The 21,615-nt window shown below is 36.6% G+C and overlaps 3 protein-coding genes across 4 annotated transcripts in view; 2 read left to right on the top strand and 1 right to left on the bottom strand.

Annotated features, from left to right (window-relative positions):
- The first annotated feature begins 74 nt into the window (after positions 1 to 74).
- On the top strand, positions 75 to 2,834 carry LOC125658136 (E3 ubiquitin-protein ligase TRIM33-like). The gene is made up of 2 exons (XM_048889274.2): positions 75 to 222; positions 693 to 2,834. The coding sequence occupies exon 2, from the start codon at positions 693 to 695 to the stop codon at positions 1,626 to 1,628; it is 936 nt and encodes a 311-aa protein (XP_048745231.2). The 5' UTR covers positions 75 to 222; the 3' UTR covers positions 1,629 to 2,834.
- LOC130050614 (uncharacterized) lies at positions 1,664 to 8,675 on the top strand. Its single transcript, XM_056150861.1, has 3 exons — positions 1,664 to 2,337; positions 7,160 to 7,356; positions 8,581 to 8,675. The coding sequence occupies exons 1-3, from the start codon at positions 1,664 to 1,666 to the stop codon at positions 8,673 to 8,675; spliced, it is 966 nt and encodes a 321-aa protein (XP_056006836.1).
- Positions 7,892 to 21,615, bottom strand: part of LOC125658131 (mucin-2-like) — a 33,590-nt gene continuing 19,866 nt past the window's right edge. The window contains exons 8-17 of one of the 2 annotated variants that reach the window (XM_048889270.2): positions 20,071 to 20,487; positions 18,554 to 18,898; positions 18,060 to 18,392; positions 16,753 to 17,070; positions 14,826 to 15,266; positions 13,207 to 13,407; positions 12,234 to 12,287; positions 11,132 to 11,443; positions 10,494 to 10,844; positions 7,892 to 9,615 (exon numbers count right to left, since the gene is read on the bottom strand). In XM_048889270.2, the coding sequence (XP_048745227.2) occupies positions 9,464 to 9,615; positions 10,494 to 10,844; positions 11,132 to 11,443; positions 12,234 to 12,287; positions 13,207 to 13,407; positions 14,826 to 15,266; positions 16,753 to 17,070; positions 18,060 to 18,392; positions 18,554 to 18,898; positions 20,071 to 20,487 (2,924 nt within the window). In that variant the 3' untranslated portion in view covers positions 7,892 to 9,463. Of the gene's footprint in view, positions 9,616 to 10,493; positions 10,845 to 11,131; positions 11,444 to 12,233; positions 12,288 to 13,206; positions 13,408 to 14,825; positions 15,267 to 16,752; positions 17,071 to 18,059; positions 18,393 to 18,553; positions 18,899 to 20,070; positions 21,523 to 21,615 lie in introns of both variants that reach the window. The other variant, XM_048889269.2, reaches the window with a different exon arrangement.

Genomic DNA, 21,615 nt, shown 5'->3' on the forward strand with positions numbered 1-21,615 from the left:
TTATGAATCTTACAATTCTTGTGTGACCTTTTCCTTGTGTATATTTAAATGACATTGTGATCGCTGTCATGTATATAATGCTGTGACACAGGTGGCGCTCCATAGATCTGTCACAAGTCCATTTTCTGCTCGACCGATTTCCATTCCATCAATATGTATCTACCCAGATTTACGACAGATTCAGTGACTGCAGCTTAATGTTTACACTGTGTATCTGAGCAGGTATGTTTTATGACGACTAGTAAATATATTTCAATTTAAAATCCCCGTCCAATGTTAATACAGATCTGACTAAAGAAATTAAATATTAGAAATGGTTTAGATTTAGATACGTGCCGTATAAAATTTCAGGAAGAGGTCATAAGATAGTGATTTTCGACAACAGTTTCCACTTTGGCAGCAACAGTTACTGAGTAATAATTGATTGTGATGAAATATTGAATTTAAATTCAATAATTTGATTTTTTTTTCTACTTTCGTTTTAATAATAAACATGTACGTTGCAAGTGGAAGCTTGTTTTCTTCTTTCCTATATTTGTTTTATTTATTTTTTTGGGATACAGTCTAAACACATTTACATGCACAGTCCTCTGTCTACTGGTAAAGTTAATAAACTTTGAGATATTCTGCTAAATCTAGAACGTTTTTTGTTTTTAAATTCTCATTATTTACGTGTTGTTTACAATCTACAGATGTCCAGACGGGACATAAAGTTTGCCCAGCACTATGTGGAGTGTACACAGTGTGAGGCGAACGCTGAATATTACTGTAACACCTGTACTGACAACCTGTGTCAGGTATGCCGGGACCGTCACACCAAGAGCAACGCCACCAGATCCCACGTCATCGTCCCCTACCAGGAGAGACCGACGACATCTCCAAACACCGAATCCTGTCACATCCATCCAGAATTATCTTATGACATGGCGTGTCAGGAATGCAAGCTTCCGGTCTGCTCTAGATGTATGAAGGAAAACCATAAAGATCACACATTCAGAAATATTGAGGGCACATTGAAAGACACCGAGAAACCCTGCAGAGACAAGATTCAAAACGCGAAGAAGAATATCCTCCCAAAACTGCGCGACCGCTTAAAGAAATTATCTGATCAGAGAACAAAGTCCAAGGAGAAAAGAACTGACATAAGGAGACGACTGCGAGAAGATGCAAAACAGATTAAGGATTTAGTAGACACCATTCTCCAGGAGAAACTCGGAGATCTTGATATCAGCGACAAATCCCTGGATGAGGAATTCGAAAATCAAACAGCCATTATATCTCGTTTTATATCCAACTATGAAGATTTCATCGACGGGTTTGAAGATGAAGAAAAACGACCGTACGAGAAGCTAGCGCTGCGAAATGAAATACTCCAGTCTGAAGTTACAGAGCCTGAATTACCAAGCATAGAAAATCCTCAGTACCAACCAGAAATCATCAACAAGGACGGGGTCATGAAGCTGTTTGGAAAATTAAGTATGCCAAAGAGATCTACGTATGAAAAACAAAAACAAAAAATTTCAAAAAAACTTAACGTGTCAAGAAATATTTCTATCGGTTCTCCTGTAAAATGTCTGGAGTTCGATGTGCCCTCTAAAGATTTAGTCAGATTTCCTGTGTATCTGTAGACAAAGTTTGGGTTGGAGATAAAAAAGGCCAGATCATGCTCATGAACAAGACTGGAAATAAATTGGACGAGATTAAAACAGATTTGTCCTCTATATGGGGTTATCACGCTGTGACTTACGATGGTGATTTGCTGTACATCGACGAATCAAACAACAGCATCAAGAAATACACATCAGACAGGAAGACCACAACTGTAATCATAACCACGGGAGCCTGGACGCCCTGCAGTGTGTACTCCTCCCACAGTACCGGCGACATACTGGTGGGGATGATTAGTGTTGACGGGAGAGTGGTCCGATACAACAAGGAGGGTCGTGAGCTGTGGCAGAGTCAGTACAACGCCCAGGGTCAGCGTCTTTATGGTTATCCTAACTATATAACAGAAAACGTGAACGGCGACATCTGCACGTCAAACGGTATCCTCAATAAAGGCGTGGTGGTGGTGGTGGACAGGGACGGAAATCACCGGTTCTCCTACAGAGGGCGTCAGGACGGATCAAAATTCAATCCATTGGGAATCTGTACCGACGTCCACGGGCGGATCCTAGTGGTAGTCAATCTTGGCATCGTCCATATGATTGATCAGAACGGAGAGTTTATCACCGTCCTACTGACCAGTGATCATGGAATATCTTGTAATTACGGACTGTGTACAGACAGGGACAATAATATCTGGCTTTGTGGACTCAACAGAGTCAAAATGTACAAGTATTTGAATTAGTCGTGAAGTCACTGTGGCGGCTACTGTCCCTCTTTATTGATTGAAGTAACTTTGCGCAGATTTACATATAATAACAATTGAAAGATTACACCAGTTACTTTCTCAAAGAACACGAATTATGTCAATCCGCGCAAGGAAAGCCTACACAATTCCAAATTTTAAAACAAACAGACGGAAAAACAGTTTTGTCCCATGATTTGTTAGCACATCTTAAAACTAGTGCTTAGAAAGCAGTTGTGATAGAACATTGACTTTTGCTAGAAACAAAAAATTCAATAATTTCATTCAGTCAACTTATTCATATTGAAGAATTTTGTTTATCAGAGTTCAATAAACTACGTAATTTTATTAACGAACGTTTGGTTGCGAAATAAATCTTCTTCTAACAACACAAATAATTGCAATAAAATACAAAGGCTACAAATCCATAGAAACACAATGTAAACAACATCCTGAATAAAATAAACATCGTACTGTACTGTCATTTTTGTTTTGTTGAATAATAATTCCCCCTCTTTTGATCACGAATTAAATTGAAGGTCGAGGTACCGTTTTCATTAATTGATAATGTTCAACGTATTTTCGTAAGACCGAAATGGTAGTTTTTGGCAAATTCACAAAATACGATCGATGTCTGAGAAAATGATTGATACCACAGTACTACATGTATATATAGTGTATACATGTAAGAGGATATTTTGTTTTATGCATCTCAAAAAACCAAAAACAAATTCATTTGAACCAAAGTTATCAGCAAAAAAGATCTGTAAAGGAAGCTCGGAAGTTTAAAAGTCTCAATCAACACGCCATCACAGAAAAAACACAAAGTTGTTGTATTTAGTTTCCACGGTCCCTTTTTATGCAGGACATTCAGCAATTTGCGACCCGGGTGACTTAAGCAAAACAGACATGTTAAATCAAAGAAAAGGCCTATCTGTTCACAAGTATAATGCCGGTATCATTAATCGGCACAATACACCCAGGAAACATCTTCACCTGATGATATGATGTATTTTTTGGAAACATGCTCTCCTTCATTAATGTTACACATGTGTCTAGCGGGAAGACATATTAAACAAATAAATGGTATTGCATAGAAGAATGCATGAAATAATGCGCTGCTGGCGCACATGAGTTGAATAAACAATATCTTCAATTCAAATGAATTTAAATACAATATTTAAATAATCGCGTGCATTATTTATATTATTGATAAGGTAAAAAAAAATTCATCATAACAGAAATTCCTAATATGTGAGTTCCTTATTAGCGAGTTTTACTGTAAACTTAAATTATTCCTTTCTTAAACTGAATTATTTAATACATATCAACAACTAAGTGAGGAGTTGCTAAGTTGATAATGCACACGGTATTAAGAAATTATCCTTATTGCAGAGTAATAATTCAATCAAATTCAATAATTTCACTTCTTTAAAACCATAGGTGTAATAAGTGGAAAAGGGTGAATGTAAATGAATTAATTAACGAAAGCGATGATCCTAATCATGCACAAGAGTTGAATTGTAAAATATGTGAATTCAGAGAATGTATGCGAATTCTAGTAATGTTCTGTTGAAAATGAATGCGCGATATTATTTTGAACAAAAAATATTGTTCATATAGTTGCCCATAAATAGGCTTCAATTTGTCTTCTACTTGTTTAATAAAAGGATGGATGTTGATAAAAATGAAATATATAATTTTCAAAATATCAAACTGCAATATAGTTTGTAAGGTACTTGGTTGCTAAGTAAAATTGAGTTATTACTTTCAGCAAGTTATCTTAAAAGCTGACAGTAATTCCGGAAGAGAGAGAGAGAGAGAGAGAGAGAGAGAGAGAGATTTGCAGAAGTTAATTCTATATTCGATATTCAGCACTTCTGACATATGGTCTCCTGGTTCAGGAAATTTTAATACGGCTGATTCAACACTAAAATCACAGATTGCAGAAACGAACAGGCATACATATTTCATTTATTCAATCAAAGCTTATTTCTTCTATAAGATCAAAATCAAGCATCGAAAAACACAACCACTATTTATTGATATTTAAAAAATAAAAGAACAAATATTTAACATATTTGAACATATTTGTGATTGAATATATATAACTTAATAGAACAGAGTGAATCTGAAGCAATAAACCCGTCAAATCAGCAGAAAATGTCGATTCATGAATCATTGTCATCCTGTCAGTAATTCCTGTACATAATCTCCGATGTGCATTGACCTCGAAGGTCACCAGTTCGGAAAAAGCGAAAGAGGGGTACTAAGGACGAGTCAGATTTGTAAAGAATTTAACATGTCAATTTTGTTGAATATTCACAATCAAAATTACATTTGAGTGACACATGCGTAATTATTTCTTTCTTACACTTATAGTACTGTTTGTCTTTCATAAAACGCTGTAATATTTTTAAACAAATGACGTGTAGGCTAGTTATCCACGTCAGTTTCCGTCTTTGTATATAACCTCAGCCTCGGCAATTCGATTATGTTCGGCAATCATCGTTCCCATGTCCTTGTATACGACGCCATGGCGGTTTATATGAAACGCCCATTGTAGGTATGCTCTCAAACAATTTTCCGTTGCTTATTTTGCAGAATTTTTGTTCAGATCTTGGGGATTATATTAGTTATACCGATAGGTGTTACTTAGTGCACAATTGGATTGTTAATACCGTCAGTTACAGCTGATGTTGCTTTAAGAATTGCACTGGCTTAAATCCACCAAAGCGTGCCCATCACTTCACTCTCGGAGTGTTTTTCTCAGAGAAACAGGCATGAGTTCCAACCCGTGTTTGTCTCGAGTCGACCTCAAGCCCGATTCTCCACTGGCGCAGGGTTTGTAGAATCCAAGATGGCGTGAGAATGCATGAAAATTGATTAGCGAGTTTTAAAAATTTATATCAATTTCTGAATGAATAACCATCATTTTCATTTCATCAAGTAGAAATTTAGTTACATGTATCTATAGTGTGTTTCTTTAAAAACTAATCTTATACATGTAGTCATATAACGAACACATAGTACATTTTTTACAACAGCATGAGATCACGGAGTAGTGAAATCCTATTAATTACCTTACTGAAATGATGCGTCATCGTCATATATTATATATATATATATATATATATATATATATATATATATATATAGTGTGTGTGTGTGTGTGTGTGTGTGTGTGTGTGTACAAGTACACGATAAATTAAACTCCACAATGAATGTCACACAAAAAGAACATTAAATTCAACATACTAATATATATATATATATATATATATATATATATATATATATATATATATAGTTGTTTTTAATCTGTATATGTGCACCGGTACTTATAGAAAAGATAGCTTTATAAATGTGCAGATATGTACAATGTTTATATTAAACTGAATAGATATTCATTCTCAGTACAACTAAGAAAAGTATCACCTCAAAATACGATGATATTGGAGTTGTAGTGTAACGGAATATACTGAGCTGACCGGAGTTTGTAACGGAATATACTGAGCTGACCGGAGTTTGTAACGGAATATACTGAGCTGACCGGAGTTTGTAACGGAATATACTGAGCTGACCGGAGTTTGTAACGGAATATACTGAGCTGACCGGAGTTTGTAACGGAATATACTGAGCTGACCGGAGTTTGGAACGGAATATACTGAGCTGACCGGAGTTTGGAACGGAATATACTGAGCTGACCGGAGTTTGTAACGGAATATACTGAGCTGACCGGAGTTTGTAACGGAATATACTGAGCTGACCGGAGTTTGTAACGGAATATACTGAGCTGACCGGAGTTTGTAACGGAATATACTGAGCTGACCGGAGTTTGTAACGGAATATACTGAGCTGACCGGAGTTTGTAACGGAATATACTGAGCTGACCGGAGTTTGTAACGGAATATACTGAGCTGACCGGAGTTTGTAACGGAATATACTGAGCTGACCGGAGTTTGTAACGGAATATACTGAGCTGACCGGAGTTTGTAACGGAATATACTGAGCTGACCGGAGTTTGCAATAATCCCTACATACTAGTACTTGTAATTTTGTGCGAACAAAGAATATACGATTAAATTTTTCAACATTTCTTATCCATGTTTTCTCAAAATCGTTTGACAACAGGCATGCACTATTTAGACATTTTGAGCAATGATGTATATTTGTTATACATATATTTTCAATCAATGTTACAGTTATAACTATTTTAGTTTGGATAGGTGTTGAATTTAGTATTTGCATATATCTTGCTAACATACCATTTTCCAATGTTTTAATGTATAGCAAAAAAGTCTGAAAAGGTCCGTTGCCACATAATTTGTTTGAAAGAAAGGGGTAGTTTTCGTTGGACTTAATGCACAGTTTTGAAATTCATTATCATTGTTAGATTTCTTGTATTCCGAAGAAAATATCTATGTTTATCTTATACATATATCTTGATATCATTAATTTACACTAAATATCTTCATTTTATGTGGTCCTTATCCATATGACAGCATGTTTGGTCAAATCATATTGTGCAATAGCGAAAACATAAACGCATGGCGATAAACAATGCCTCCCTAATGTAGGATAATACCAATGGCATTTCTAGCAAGTCAAGTTAAAAAAAAACCTTACCGCTTCCTTATTTGGCAAGAATCCTCATTTCTCAAGGACTCCATGTTTATTTTAGAAATTCAACGGACAGTGTCCGTTGCTTTTTCTGAAAGTGTCCTTTTTAACGGAAAGTATCCGGCATGCCTATTCACCTGACCGATTAATACTTTGTTCTGATATAGAAATTCCTCTGTGGTTAAGTTGGTTGAGACAAAATAGCTCACCAAAGTTTCCTGCACCACAAACATCGCCAGACCCATTGTTGGGAACAACACCAGAATCTACTGAGGAGGACTCTATGGAAGATTCCATTCAGCCTCCACACGACAAGAGAAAATCGGAGGCGTCAAATGGTGAAACATCTGTGTGCCTAAGACGTGAACCTGTGAAGGTAGCTTGTAAAAGTTCAACTTCCTAATGCGCTGACATATTTTGACTTTAGTGGTTAAAATCACCATCCCTGTTGTATATAATTGTATACAAGTTTATTATTGAGTGTTTTTGTCTTTTGAAATTATCTAAGTGTTCACATAGGGTTTCTATTTCACATTAAATGTGGTTTGTTTTTACTGGCCAATTCGTCGTTGTCATTTCATGGCTGGAGTCATGCCCCAAATACCACGGCGAGGAGTGTAGTGGAACCAAATACCCGGAGGCACGAATTAACCAGATGTATCTCAGTGTTGATCCCGCCTTGCTTCAGAGAACATCGTGGTCTGGACCCCAGGCCGAATTCCTGCAGCATTGAGGTACCTGACTAGCACACCACTATTTCAATTTTTGATGCACGGTTTGAATGTAGCAAAAATGAACACAATAACCGTACAACAAAGAGAAAGTAAGTACTGCAAACTCTGATTACATGAAATAAAACCATAGAGCTACATTGTCGCTTTCAATGCGAAAATCAATATTACAAGTTAACAGGTCTCGGACACTGAACGTTATTGTTTATTTTTTTTTTAAATCATGATTATAAATATATATAATTCAATTCAATAAAATAATCAAATGATAATGATGGGTTTGCATATATATGATTAAGTTTATTATTTCATAGGCCGGCAGTACATCACAAATGTTTCTCTAAAACCATAATATATAATCGCCCTCCTCCTGGCGGCCGATAATAGATAATGCATGTACATAAAACAAAACCACCAACTGTGCAGTTAATCAGCATACATTTTATGGATAAATTTTAAGGTGCCACCTTATTTTTATATTTCATTATGTTTGTATTTAACAAGATTTATAAAAATTAGGGATATCCCAATGTCATTCTTGTTTAGGTTGTCTGAGTTGTAGTTTTGGTACTCGGGGATCTCTCTATTATAGGGGTTGTAAATAAGTTGTCAACTTCTTCAATTGTCATTAATAAATGACAATTTTCAACCAACAATATGTATTCTATTGTTAATTGCCAAGAAAAATAACAAAGCTGCAGGACATGAGAAAACCGGTTTCTTCGAATAGTATTTGATATTCTTATAAAAAATGGACAGCATAACAGTAGTAATTAAATTCAGTTCTATGTGATTGGTCAATGTTTATTGAATAAAGTAATGATAGTGTTCCCGTGCAATACAGTGTTTACTGATACACTTACTTTATAATTTCAGTGTACTTTTCAAGTTCTGTAGACCACTACATGTACACAACAGGTACCCGAGTGTCTCCCACATCCAAGGACAACAGATTACAGGTGTGGAAATAATTAACAGGACCAAATGGTCTAAGTAGTTTGATGCTTTAGAACATTGCCGACTCTGTTATTGTTCCGTTGTATACTTCTACATAACAGGTACTTAAGTATTCCATACTTCTTAAAACAACAAATTAAAGGTGTGAAGAAAAAATGGTCAGGATTTCGACATCATGAAAATGAGTTTAGCGTCTTGAGGCATTATAAATGGTTTTGTGTTTTGAATTTTTTATATGTATAAAACTGATTTTCAAATAATTTAAAAACCAAATCAAGAGAGTTAAACCAGCATCACAGTCACGGGAGTCTACCGTAACAAACAATGAATAAATGCCATGAAAATGAACAAGGTGTACAAACTGCATTATGCCCAAGATACATGAAAATATAGCATCTGTCGTACGAGCTCATATTCAGTAGAATGGTCTGCTGGACTCTTTGTACTTCAGTGTTCCATACCTCAGAAAACAGCAGATTGGAGGTGCGAAGAAGAAGAAAGGTCAGAATTTCAACATCATTAAAATTAGTCTAGCATTTTGAAACATTGTAAATGGTTTTGTGTATTGGAAAAATATATATATATAACTTGATTATCACATGAGATTAAATAACCATGATATGAAAAACTTAATGCAAATCAAGAGAGTTAAACCAGCATCACAGTCATAGGACTCTACCCTAACAAACATTGAATAAATGCACTGAAAATAAACATGGTGTACAAACTGCATTATGCCCAAGATACATGAAAATATAACATCGGTCGGACGAGCTCATGTTCACTCTTTTGATCACGGAATTTAGACACAGTGACCAGATTCGGTGTTGATACACAGATTCTTTGTAGCACACACATAACCGTACGGTCTTCCCGTGACACACCACACGTAGTATGGACAGCCCATGGGGTGCTGCTCATAGTAGGTAGAGTTTTTATTGCTGCAGTAATCACCTGTTGATGGAATAAAAACAAACACTTCAGGATTTCATGTTTCACAAATCTTCCGGGTAACTGGTTCATATGAATTTATTTACTTTCACTGTGTGTATCCTACTTAATTTCTGTTGAATCCATTGTTTGTTATTTGCAATTATGATGGTATATTCTGTTTCAACCTAATTAGATCCGGTTTTAGTGCCGGTTGTCCGTGTGTGAATATAGGAGTTATGAGATTGATCACTGTTCGTTATCTTCACCTTTCATATACATTCCATGAACTCCGCGACCTATTTCAAGGTATTGTTAAAATTGTTGGGAAATATTATTATATTTCCTGGTGTAGTTTTAACATTTTATTTTGATTTAGAATAATAGAGAATGCAAGTATTACCTATATTATGCAATGTTTATCTTATAAGTATTTCTCTTTATAATCGTCCAAATATGGAAATCATTACCAAATATGGAGACAAATCGATGTCAGGTGATTTCAGCTGTTACGTTTGAATAACTTACAGATCTCTATTTTACATACATATACTTGAAAGTGTTTGAACTCTAAACACATTTTTTACAGTGTATTTATAGTAAAAAATAATACCCAAAATATAAATATAAATAACAAAATGTCCTTCTTTGGTTTGTCAAAGGTCGCAAACATTGCAGAAAAAAAATATTCCACAATCTGCTAACGCTGGTTATTATTTTTTCTGCATTGTTTCTTATCTTGACATCCCCTTTAACAAATCAAAGAAATCATTTATTATTTAGATAATTAGTTTAGATAATTAGTTTCATCATCCAATAAAATGCTATCATTACCGGTACAAATGTGCCAAAACCACCAGTATACGGTATCAGGCAGATCTATTAAATGAGACCATACTTACTTGGTACACTCGATATGGTATATTCTGTTGAACTTGGAACAATATCTGTGCTGTTTAATGACTCTGGATTGAAGGCTACACATCTGACTGTTACGTTACTCCAACTATCCGCTGTGAGGTCTATTGAAAAATTCATCGTCTGAACATTGCTACAGTTCTTAGAAGACAAGGAGTACACCCTCTTCTGATTGGCTGGGTGATAATTCTTGAACTCCGTTTCACCGGGACGCTTTATTTGAATTTCTAGTTCTCCAACCGGATGACCAACATCTCCTGTGCACGAATGCGTCCTTTGATTTTGCCCGTCTATCAGATCGGCATGAAGGGTGATTAGGGGCGGATTAGGTTTCACTTCAAAATTAAAAATAGAATAAGAATTCTAAAAATGTGTATGATATGAAATTAGTGTATGATAAGTACATTCAGTGTATAAATGATTTCAAATGAGACCTTGCATTATGAATCTGAATTCCAAGTTCAGAATTGAATTATCAAAGCTCATAAATATCAGAATTATGTATTCTAACCAAACTATATTCTAAAAGATCGTGTATCTACTCTGATATTTGATAATCAAAGTTACACGTAAAATGCGTTATGAAAAAGTGGTTAATATTTTCTAAAGATAAACGATGCACCTTTCATCACGATTGCAAAAGTTGTAGCAATGGTGTCTTCATTTTCAATCTCCATTACAACGGAATATTTCGCATCATCGCTACAAGACATTGAAGGAATAGACACATCCACACGTTGGGCTGAGAGGGAAAATGATACATGGAGTTTATCGGAGTACTCAGGTAAAACTGCTACAGTTCCGTCAGACCTGATGAATGCAATGATGACCTGGTTTTTGGACACATTAAGAGAATGAAATGTTGATACATTGAGGTGGCAGCTGATACTGGCTAATTCATTCTGGTACACGGATGACGATGTACACTCCACATCTGTAGAAGAAGAAGGAAGGGATTGAATGTAGTACCATATCAGACATGTAATTTACATATTCATCGATGAGAAGGAAGTCTTTGCTGATGTTTTTAAAGTAATGGAGAACCCATTTTGTTAGTCTTTACATGAACATATCATAAACTCGCACAGTCTCTGTGGTTATGGTGTTTGCATCACGAAGTTATAAATTCGAGCCCCGCTAGTGCTTTGAAAGCGTCAAATTTAAGATGTAAAAAATAGCTGTTTTTGAAACAAATTTAAAACATATCTTTATAAACTTGCATTTAATCTCGAATTGGGTATTTATGTATAGTTATTTAAAAGAAAACCCCACTTTTATTATTATTGCATGCCTTTTTCTATGTATTTAATGTTCTTTGTTTTAGTTTGTTTTTATTGTTTTACATGTAAAGCGCTTTAGGTCAATTGTCTTAATTAGATAAGTGATATAGAAATGTATTATAATAATAAATGATATTGATAAAAAATAGGCAGTGATTTCTCCTTCGGTAAATGGACGGAACTTAGAAGCTAGAGGGGTTTGAACCCTAAAACCACAGTTCCGGTGTCACAACAGGCGTTGACATCTTAGAAACTCTCACTTCTATGGTCCCCAGCGCTAAACATAGGTTTACAATTGTGGTAGAACAAACCCCTACTACCAACAAGCCCTTGATACTAGTTCATGATTCCTTTGTGACTTGCTGATTTTCTTATTTATTGAGAACAACCCATTACATATGTACATATGGCTGCCTTTGTGAATTTTAAGAAGAAACCTCTTACATTTGGCTGCTTTCGTTACTGTTGTGGACAATGTGGAGGTCGATGTTGTCGAAACTGAAGAAAATGAAAATCATCATCATCATCATTGCATTCAAAAACCAGTTACATGTATATCATTGAGACCACTGATCCTGGCCTTAAACAATAGACAAATACATATACAAGATTTGATAAAACTACAGTAATTATGCAAGAAGGTGAATATTACCAAAAGTGATCAATTTCATAAATCGCAGAAAGTATAAATATTTAGAGTAAAGCAAACACGGACTCCTGAAAACACCAGAGGTGTGATCTGGTGCCTAGGAGGATTAAGTATTCCCTGATGACCAGTCACACAAGCCATGAGACCTCTATTTTGATCAGGTAAACGGAGTAATGCTTGGTCAAAATCAGAATGTAATGAACAACAATTGATATAATAATTATTCTTTATATGATTGTTGGATATGCATTAAAAATATTTACAATGTAGTACTGTCATATATTGAGTTAAGGAATGTTTATGCAATCGGTGTGTAAACGATGACTATTTCCTTCATGAAGCACAGTCCTATTATATTAATATTGAATTAATTGTTAGTCCTCGTACATGCTAGCAATATTTAACGTCAGTATCTCGCAAAGTCTATGATCCTTATAATGATCTAATTTGTAATTACAACCGTCATTAGGTCGAATGCTGTCTGACGTGTTCATACCAATTGTTAGTCCTCGTACAAGCAAGCAATATATAATTAACAAAGGTGAATAAAATCCGTAAACAAACAACAAATATATCGCAACTTTCCTCTGTGTCACATCTTCTATATAGAATGAATGATAGTATCTAAAACGTATACGGTACCAACTCCGCGATAACAATAAACTTGTAGAAGCTATTTTAGGGAAAAACTTTTAGGGATATTCAGAGTGCTAAATAGTATATGACCCTTATATTGATATTATGTTTAGATTAGCAGAAGACACTTACTGGGGGTCGTTGGACTCTCTGTACATATTGCGCGGCTGCAGTCATCACAATACGCCTTCCCTATGTATACACATTGACGAACTGCGCATTTTCTTCCGTGAGGTTGGTTCTTCTCACACTGAATGTATGTGTTGCAGTTATCGAATTTTTCATGATCAATGAAGAAAACCTTTGTTTCATTGAATTGTTCACATACATCAACTGGAATGTTTTATAAAGATATAAAAGTCGTTAAAAGAATGTGGATTTCATCCTGCAAAGTTTCACTAGAACATACATTCTAACAAAAACAAATACTTGTACATGTAATGAACTATATGTAGTTGGCTAAATCTCGTTGGAATATTTACTTTGTTTTGATAAATTATTCAAAGTAATGATTATTTACGTATTTAAATATCAAAACGAGTCGCCTGGTTATAAAACTTGCTTTCCTATATTCAATTCTCGATCTTAGAGTGGCATTAAATACGCGATTCTGAACATAAGCAGTGACTGATCCTTCACCGAGTACTCAGTACTAAATGTGAAAGCCACGGGTCTTTTGAATGAAAGGTGAAGATAACGAACAGTGATCCATCTCATAACTCCTATAAGCAATACAAAATAGAGAGCTCTGCACACACGTACCCCTGGATACACCGGAGGTGGGATCAGATGCCAAGGAGGAGTAAGCATCCCCTGATGACTTGTAATATATATATATATATATATATTGTATAACTTTTAAAACAGAGATCCCGTATTACAGTGGGTGTTTGCAGGATAAAAAACTCTCCGTGACCTTGAACGCCAAGATTAATTCAAAGCTTGTGTCAATGGGTGACCTTTCTATATGGAGTGGGGAAAAGATAAACTAGGTTAAAAACCCAAGATAAGAAAATCTAAATATCAGAGTTAATTGTAGCAAATAAGCCACAATTTTTATAATTCTGAAAATCGCAGGATAATTTTCTCAAGTTTTATTATGCAATATAGTTCATCACAGTATCAACGTTTTTACTATCGTGAATCAAAATAATTCAATCTCCATTCAAAAGGAACTGAAGTATAGGTATTGATCTAAACATTGCCATTCAGTAAAACACACTTATAGCGAAGTTTAAGCTGGATTCTGTATTCGTGTGTTCGCTTTAACAGTGTTTAACTGTAACTATAGAAAAGAGATTCGAATCCCGTATCATTTTATGGTGTAATATGCATTACCCAATTCTTTATACACTGTACATATAGATATTTCGGTTCTCGATATGGTGACATACTTACTAATAAAATTTAAAAATTTCCTATCAACTTTATTCCACTGATGCTACTAAGGAGGTATTTTAGCACTGAATGGCGTTTGAACATGTCATTTTCGAATGTCACAATACCTTTTTGCGTGTAATTCAAATCTTAAATTAAGAAAATTAAAAGGTTTCTTGATTTACAGGGACCCCCTTCTGCTTGTGATTCATAGTATGATAATGTTGAGGGTGAGGCCGTTAAACCAACACACATTGGTTTTAATGTTAATATCGGTTTGGTTTCATATGTTGCATAGAGAAATAAGGCTATTGAAGGGAAGGCCTAGATACTCTCTGAATAAGGATCATATAATCGAAACATTTGAAAATTACCTGGAATCACATAAAGTGTTTCTTCCACCACACTTGACTGAACGGAAGCATCTTCTGTCTGAATCTCACACCTGATTTTACCTTCGTTCCATTCCCTCGATGCATTAAGGTAGAACTTCAGCGAATGAGTAGATGAGCAACTTTCCTGACGTGTTGTGTTCTCCTTTACCAGCAACATTAACCCATCAGCAAGAAGAACGCTATAGAGATATAGGGAAGAGGATACACTCGAATCGTAGACTTTCATGGCATCTGAAATCACTTTTTCGTTAAATATAGCGGTTTCTCCTGTGGTCGGATTAGATATTGTAAGGGAGAGAAAGCCACTGACATCCGGGTATCCAACCTCTCCGGAGCAGGAGTGTTCTGAGGTGTAGTGGAATGTGTCCTCCACAACGTCGACATGTAGTGACAGAGAGACAGGGGTAGATCCAGCTTCAACTGTTTCAGAGACAAGGTACAAATTATCAGTAAACGTATTCCTCCTCCATTCCCTTATCTACAAACTAACGGTAATATAAAAAAGGATCATCCCATGATCACCATTATCGCTTTGATTTGAACCAGTGACTCGAGGTATTTTACGGCGGAAAATATCACAATAGCCAGCGTCTTTTTACATTACGTATAAATTTATGCGCTATAGTGAGGGAGTTATAAAGATCTATTTACTTAAGAAAAATCATAAAACCAGACTAACCCTGAGTATAACAGAGTATGAGAGTTCACGTATGAGAAATGATTGGGACGTATTGTGAGTCGCAATAAAGCGCGTTTATTTAGTTTAAGGAAAATGCACGAAATTTCCAAAGATGATATTATATTTGATAGAAATATGGATTTTCAATCTCCCTTGTACATCTTTGTCTAAACCAATCACATAACGCGGTGTATAGAATTATTATGTTACGGTGTAATCTATTATGTTCATTGACAATCTCTTCGTGGTCTGTGGTGATAGGTCTTCCAACAGTCTGTTGGAATTCCCATGGGCACGAATTGTGCTCCTTTGTTAGCTGACTTGTTTCTATATTCATATGAAGCAGAATTTATTCAAAAACTTATACGCGAGAAGAAAAAATATTTCGCTGTGACCTTCAATTCGACATTTAGATATATCGATGATGTTTTGTCTATTAACAACAATAGCATTCATTCATATGTCGATTTGATATATCCCTGTGAGCTCAAAATAAAGGACACTACAGAGTCGACCACTTTTGCTTCATAATTAGATATTTTATTGAAAGTAGACATTAACGTCAAACTGACAACTCAACTGTATGACAAACGGGATGATTTCAGTTTCTCCATCATCAACTTCCCATATTTATGTAGCAATATTCCATTATCACCTGCATGTGGCGTTTATATATCTTAACTGATTCGATATGCAAGAGCTTGTTCTGCGTATAATCAGTTTTTAAATCGAGGTAAGCTACATACAAACAAGTTGATGGTACAGGGGTTTCAACAGTCTCGATTGAAGTCAACATTTCGCAAATTCTATGGTCGTTATAACGATGTAGTTCGTCAATACAACCTCGCATTGGGTCAAATGCTGTCTGACGTGTTTCATACCGATTGTTAAGTCGTTCTTGGCACACTGATTTTGACTGCGGATAACTCCGTTTACCTGAACAGGATATAGGGCTCACGGCGGGTGTGACCGGTCAACAGGGGATGCTTACTCCTCCTAGGCACCTGATCCCACCTCTGGTGTGTCCAGGGATCCATGTTTGCCCAACTATCTATTTTGTATTGCTTATAGGAGTTACGAGATTGATCACTGTTCGTTATCTTCACCTTGCATAGGGATATGATTCATATCATTTTAATCTGAGGAAAACATTGCTGTACATCAATTTAGATTGGTATACCATGCTTTATACATTAAGGGATCGCCCAAGGGAAGAAACAGACTTACCTGTGGGTTGTAAGGTCAGGGGGAGAGGAGAGGCAATTACAGAACTTCCGGTCGTAACGGTACAGAAATATTGTCCTTCATCACTACACTGTAGGTTAATGTATTCCACTTTTAACTCTCCATCCTCAAAGGTTACTGATCTTCCTGGACTATCGGTAAGTACTCCATTGGCATAGTTTGCTATGGTAGCGTTTGTGTTATTGGATATTTTGTAAATTGAAATAGAGTTTATTGCTGACGTCGCCACGCTCGTCTGACAATGAATACTAACACGCTCTCCAGGTTTAGCTGCCACATGATATTGTGTAAAAGATACATCTGAAATTAAATGGGAGACTTTAACTATAAAACAGATTCATGTTAATAGCAGAAGTATCTACCTAAACAGAAGGAATAAACATTTTTGTCAAGTGTTTTTCTTCTTGATATTTAATAAAACGTTATATTTTTACCAAAAATCTGAGAAAGTAAAAGTATGCTCTATCCAATGTATGTTCCTTACCATTTGTACATTGTAACAATCATAGAAAATCTATTTTATTAAGAGTTCATAAATCTGGTAGAAGTAAATGAACCCGAAAGTCGAAAACGATCTATGGTTTATCACTAGAAACACTGTCAAGAAAATACAACTCAGCGCAATAAACTAGTGGCATAGAATATATACGTATACAATGCAAATAGGCCCAATCCTGGGTAAACGTTTGCAAATTACAAAGAAAGTCAGTCTTCTTCTACGGTGAAAAGTCGTTACTTTATTACTAAAGAAGTAGACAGCAATTTTGATTTCCATATCTCAAGTGATAATGATAAGACGTGCGGGAAATATACGTTCAACAATATCACACTGTGTTTGCTCTACTCTAATTTTGTATTCTTTTTGGGATTTATGAGATTGTATTGTTTTTTGGGATTTATGAGATTGATCACTGTTCGTTATCCTAGTTGTATCGTTTGAATGAATAAATCGCAACGACATCAATTGACATTTTATCATTAGGAAGCATGCGAGAAGTTTTCATATCAATATCTTATTTGTACTACATGGTACTATGCGCAGAAACAGACGAACAGAAACTCTAACGAATGGATGTAGAGGATATCTATAAACATTCCCTGGCTTTGTCTATAAATCAGGAGATTCTATGTTTTGCCATCAATGTAGTTTATTTTCCAAACTATCACAAATCTACAATCGAAATACAACTTCAAACATTTCGGTTGAACGACACTGAAGAGACATTATTTGTCGAAATGCGCATCTGGTGCATCAAAATTTGTACCGTATAAGCTTTACATTTACATACCTGACTGCAACACAGTAACCACTTCCGATGCGACAGCAGTTTTATTCAGCAGTGTGTTTGATGCTATACAACGTATCACAGAACCATTCAAAGCTAGCTCCATGGGAAAACTAGTTTTATAGTTCCACTCAAAATCCACAGAGCAGTCACTATTTCTAGGTGACTCATACATGCTCCGCTTTGCGGGGTCTTGTAGCACGGAGCCGTCGGGTAGTCGGACTTCTAGGGAAATTTGGCCATATTCATAGTCGGTTGTCGTCCTGCAGGTCAGTTCCACTCTTTCACCGCTGTAATACGTTGTCTTCATATCCAGCGTTACGTTATTGATGGGCGCTGGAAAGTAAGTGATGGTGGCTTCGTTATCGTAGTACACGGTAATGTCGATATTGTGTTGCCTTCCAGGTTTTAGATTTAATAACATGGTACTAAATAACAAATACGGAATACAAACTGACTTTTACTGAAAATGAATATTTCAATAATATAGAACTTACCAGTGATCTCAGCGTCGCTTATCTTCATTATAACTGTTTCTGCAATGTCCGCCATTGTTATCCCGCATTTGAATCGTAAGAGTGACGGGCATATTACTGCTGTAGCTAACTTGACGTGAAATACAACTGTTATTCTGTCAGTATGTCGTGTAAAGGTTACACTTGTTAAATCACTCTTCGTAGGGTGTGATTCTGTGCCATTACTTGAGAGTAATGCGAGTACAGACGAACTTGTACCAAGTTCCCGGCTAGCAATTACTGTGTCCCAATTCTCCACCACGTCAATTGTGCACTCTAACACCAAGTCCTCTCTAGCAAGGACCGTCACACTAGGGAATGATATGTCTGGAACATAGTATACAAGACTGAATATGTAGTTATGACGCTGTATGACTGAATATATAAAAAGCAGATAATAAAGATGTGAGAGTAGACAGAGCAAAGGGAGAGAATGAAAGGAGGAGACAAGGGGAGGAGACAAGAGGAGAAGACAAGGGGAGGAGACAAGGGGAAAAGACAGGGGGAGAAGACCAGGGGAGGAGACAAGAGGAGGAGACAAGGGGAGGAGACAAGGGGAGAAGACAAGGGGAGGAGACAAGGGGAGAAGACAAGGGGAGAAGACAAGGGGAGGAGACAAGGGGAGAAGACAAGGGGAGGAGACAATGGGAGGAGAGAAGGGGAGAAGACAAGGGGAGAAGACAAGGGGGGGAGACAAGGGGAGGAGACAAGGGGAGAAGACAAGGGGAGGAGACAAAGGGAGAAGACAAGGGGACGAGACAAGGGGACGAGACAAGGAAAGAAGAGAAGGGGAGGAGACAAGGGGACGAGACAAGGGGAGAAGACAAGGGGACGAGACAAGGAGAGAAGACAAGGGGACGAGACAAGGGGAGAAGACAAATGGAGGAGACAAGGGGAGGAGACAAGGGGGGAAGACAAGGGGAGGAGACAAGGGGAGAAGACAAGGGGAGGAGACAAGGGGGGGGGAGACAAGGGGAGGAGACAATGGGAGAAGACAAGGGGAGAAGACAAGGGGAGAAGACCAGGGGAGGAGACAAGGGGAGAAGACAAGAGGAGAAGACAAGGGGAGAAGACAGGGGGAGAAGACAAGGGGACGAGACAAGGGGACGAGACAAGGGGAGAAGACAAGGGGAGAAGACGGGTAGAAATAGAATGAGGAGAGGAAAAGGAATCAATGAAAAAGGAGAGAGGAAAGAGAGAAAAAGGAGAAGGGGAGGGGAAAATAAGAGGTGAGAGAGAGAGAGAGAGAGAGAGAGAGAGAGAGAGAGAGAGAGAGAGAGAGAGAGATGGACCTTCTATCTACCCCCAGATATACTTCGAAATAAATGTCATAGATATGGAGGTATGATAATAAAATATAAAAGATAACCAGAAGCTTTAAAGGTTAAGAAGTTGTATAACAGTAACAAAAGCTTTACATTATAGTTCATGTACATTTGATATGCAGCATACAGTATTATTTCCATTTACAGGTATTTATAAACTTGATGAACACTCACTGGCTGTGCTGATAGGAGCACCTGTTGTTGTCTCCGTAACCATTGTTGTAGTGCCAGGAGGTGTTTCTGATGTCAATGTCGAGTTGTCTGTTGTGTTCGTTGTTGACAATGCTATCTGTGTTGTTTGTATAATGTTTTCTGTTGTTGATCGTGATGTAGTAACGTAAGACGACGATGAATCTAGATTTTCTGTTGTTGATTGTGACGTAGTGACTTTAGTAGACGATGAATCTAAATTTTCTGTTGTTGATTGTGGTGTAGTGACTTTAGTAGACGATGAATCTAGATTTTCTGTTGTTGATTGTGGTGTAGTGACTTTAGTAGACGATGAATCTAGATTTTCGGCTGTTGATTGTGGTGTAGTGACTTTAGTAGACGATGAATCTAGATTTTCTGTTGTTGATTTCGTTGTTGGTTCTACAGTGACGGAAGTAATTAATTCTTTTGTATTGTTTGACGTTTGAGTTGGTAGAGAGGTGTATGTTGTATTATCAGGGGTTGTTATTGATAAATTCTCCGTGGGCTTTTGAGTGGATGTTAATGTTGTATCTGTAAATTGTGTTAAGGTAGAAAATATTGAGAAAGGACTAGCAGATGATGTTTCTGTTGGAAGAGAAGACATAGTTGTTGTTTCTGTTCTACTAGCGGGGGATGTTGGTGATGTTGTCAATGTTTCTAATGTAGTTGATTGGAACGCTCGAGTTGTTAATGGTGATGATGTTGTCAGTATATCTGTTGTAGATAGGGAAGTGGGCGATGTTTTTGGCATTGATGTCAGTGTTTTTGTCGTAGATGGGGAAGCTTGAGATGTTACTGTTGTCGATGTCAGTATTTCTGTTGTGGATAAAGTCGTTGGGAATGTTGTTGATGTTGTCACTGTTTCTGTTGTAGTTGTCGGTGGTGATGTGGTTGATGTTGATACAGATTGTGTTGTCGATGAAGTAGTTGATGTTGATGGTTTTCCTGTTGTAGTTGGTGTTGGTGATGTGGTAGATATTTTCAGTGTTTCTGTTGTAATTGGTGTTGGTGATGTGGTAGATATTTTCAGTGTTTCTGTTGTAGTTGGTGTTGGTAATTCTGTTTTAGTTGTCGATGAAGTGGTTGATGTTGATGGTGTTCCTATTGTAATTGGTGTTGGTGATGTGGAAGATATTTTCAGTGTTTCTGTTGTAATTGGTGTTGGTGATGTGGAAGATATTTTCAGTGTTTCTGTTGTAATTGGTGTTGGTGATGTGGTAGATATTTTCAGTGTTTCTGTTGTAATTGGTGTTGGTGATGTGGTAGATATTTTCAGTGTTTCTGTTGTAGTTGGTGTTGATGTGGTTGGTGTTGAAACAGATTGTGCTGTATCTGGCGGTAGTGTTGAGGATGTTATAAGTGTTGTAGTAGTCAATGCGTCCTCTGTGGTAGTGCTTAATTCAGTTGTTATTTCTGCTTCTTTTGTTTCTGCAGCTGTAAGAAATTCAGCTGAGCTTATTTATGTTTGGATAACTAAGTTCTTAGCGTAAGTGGATAACGAGAGTTGGTATAAATGAGTGAAAAAAT

The sequence above is a fragment of the Ostrea edulis genome, chromosome 9, assembly GCF_947568905.1.
Source record: "Ostrea edulis chromosome 9, xbOstEdul1.1, whole genome shotgun sequence".
Lineage (NCBI taxonomy): Eukaryota > Metazoa > Mollusca > Bivalvia > Ostreida > Ostreidae > Ostrea > Ostrea edulis.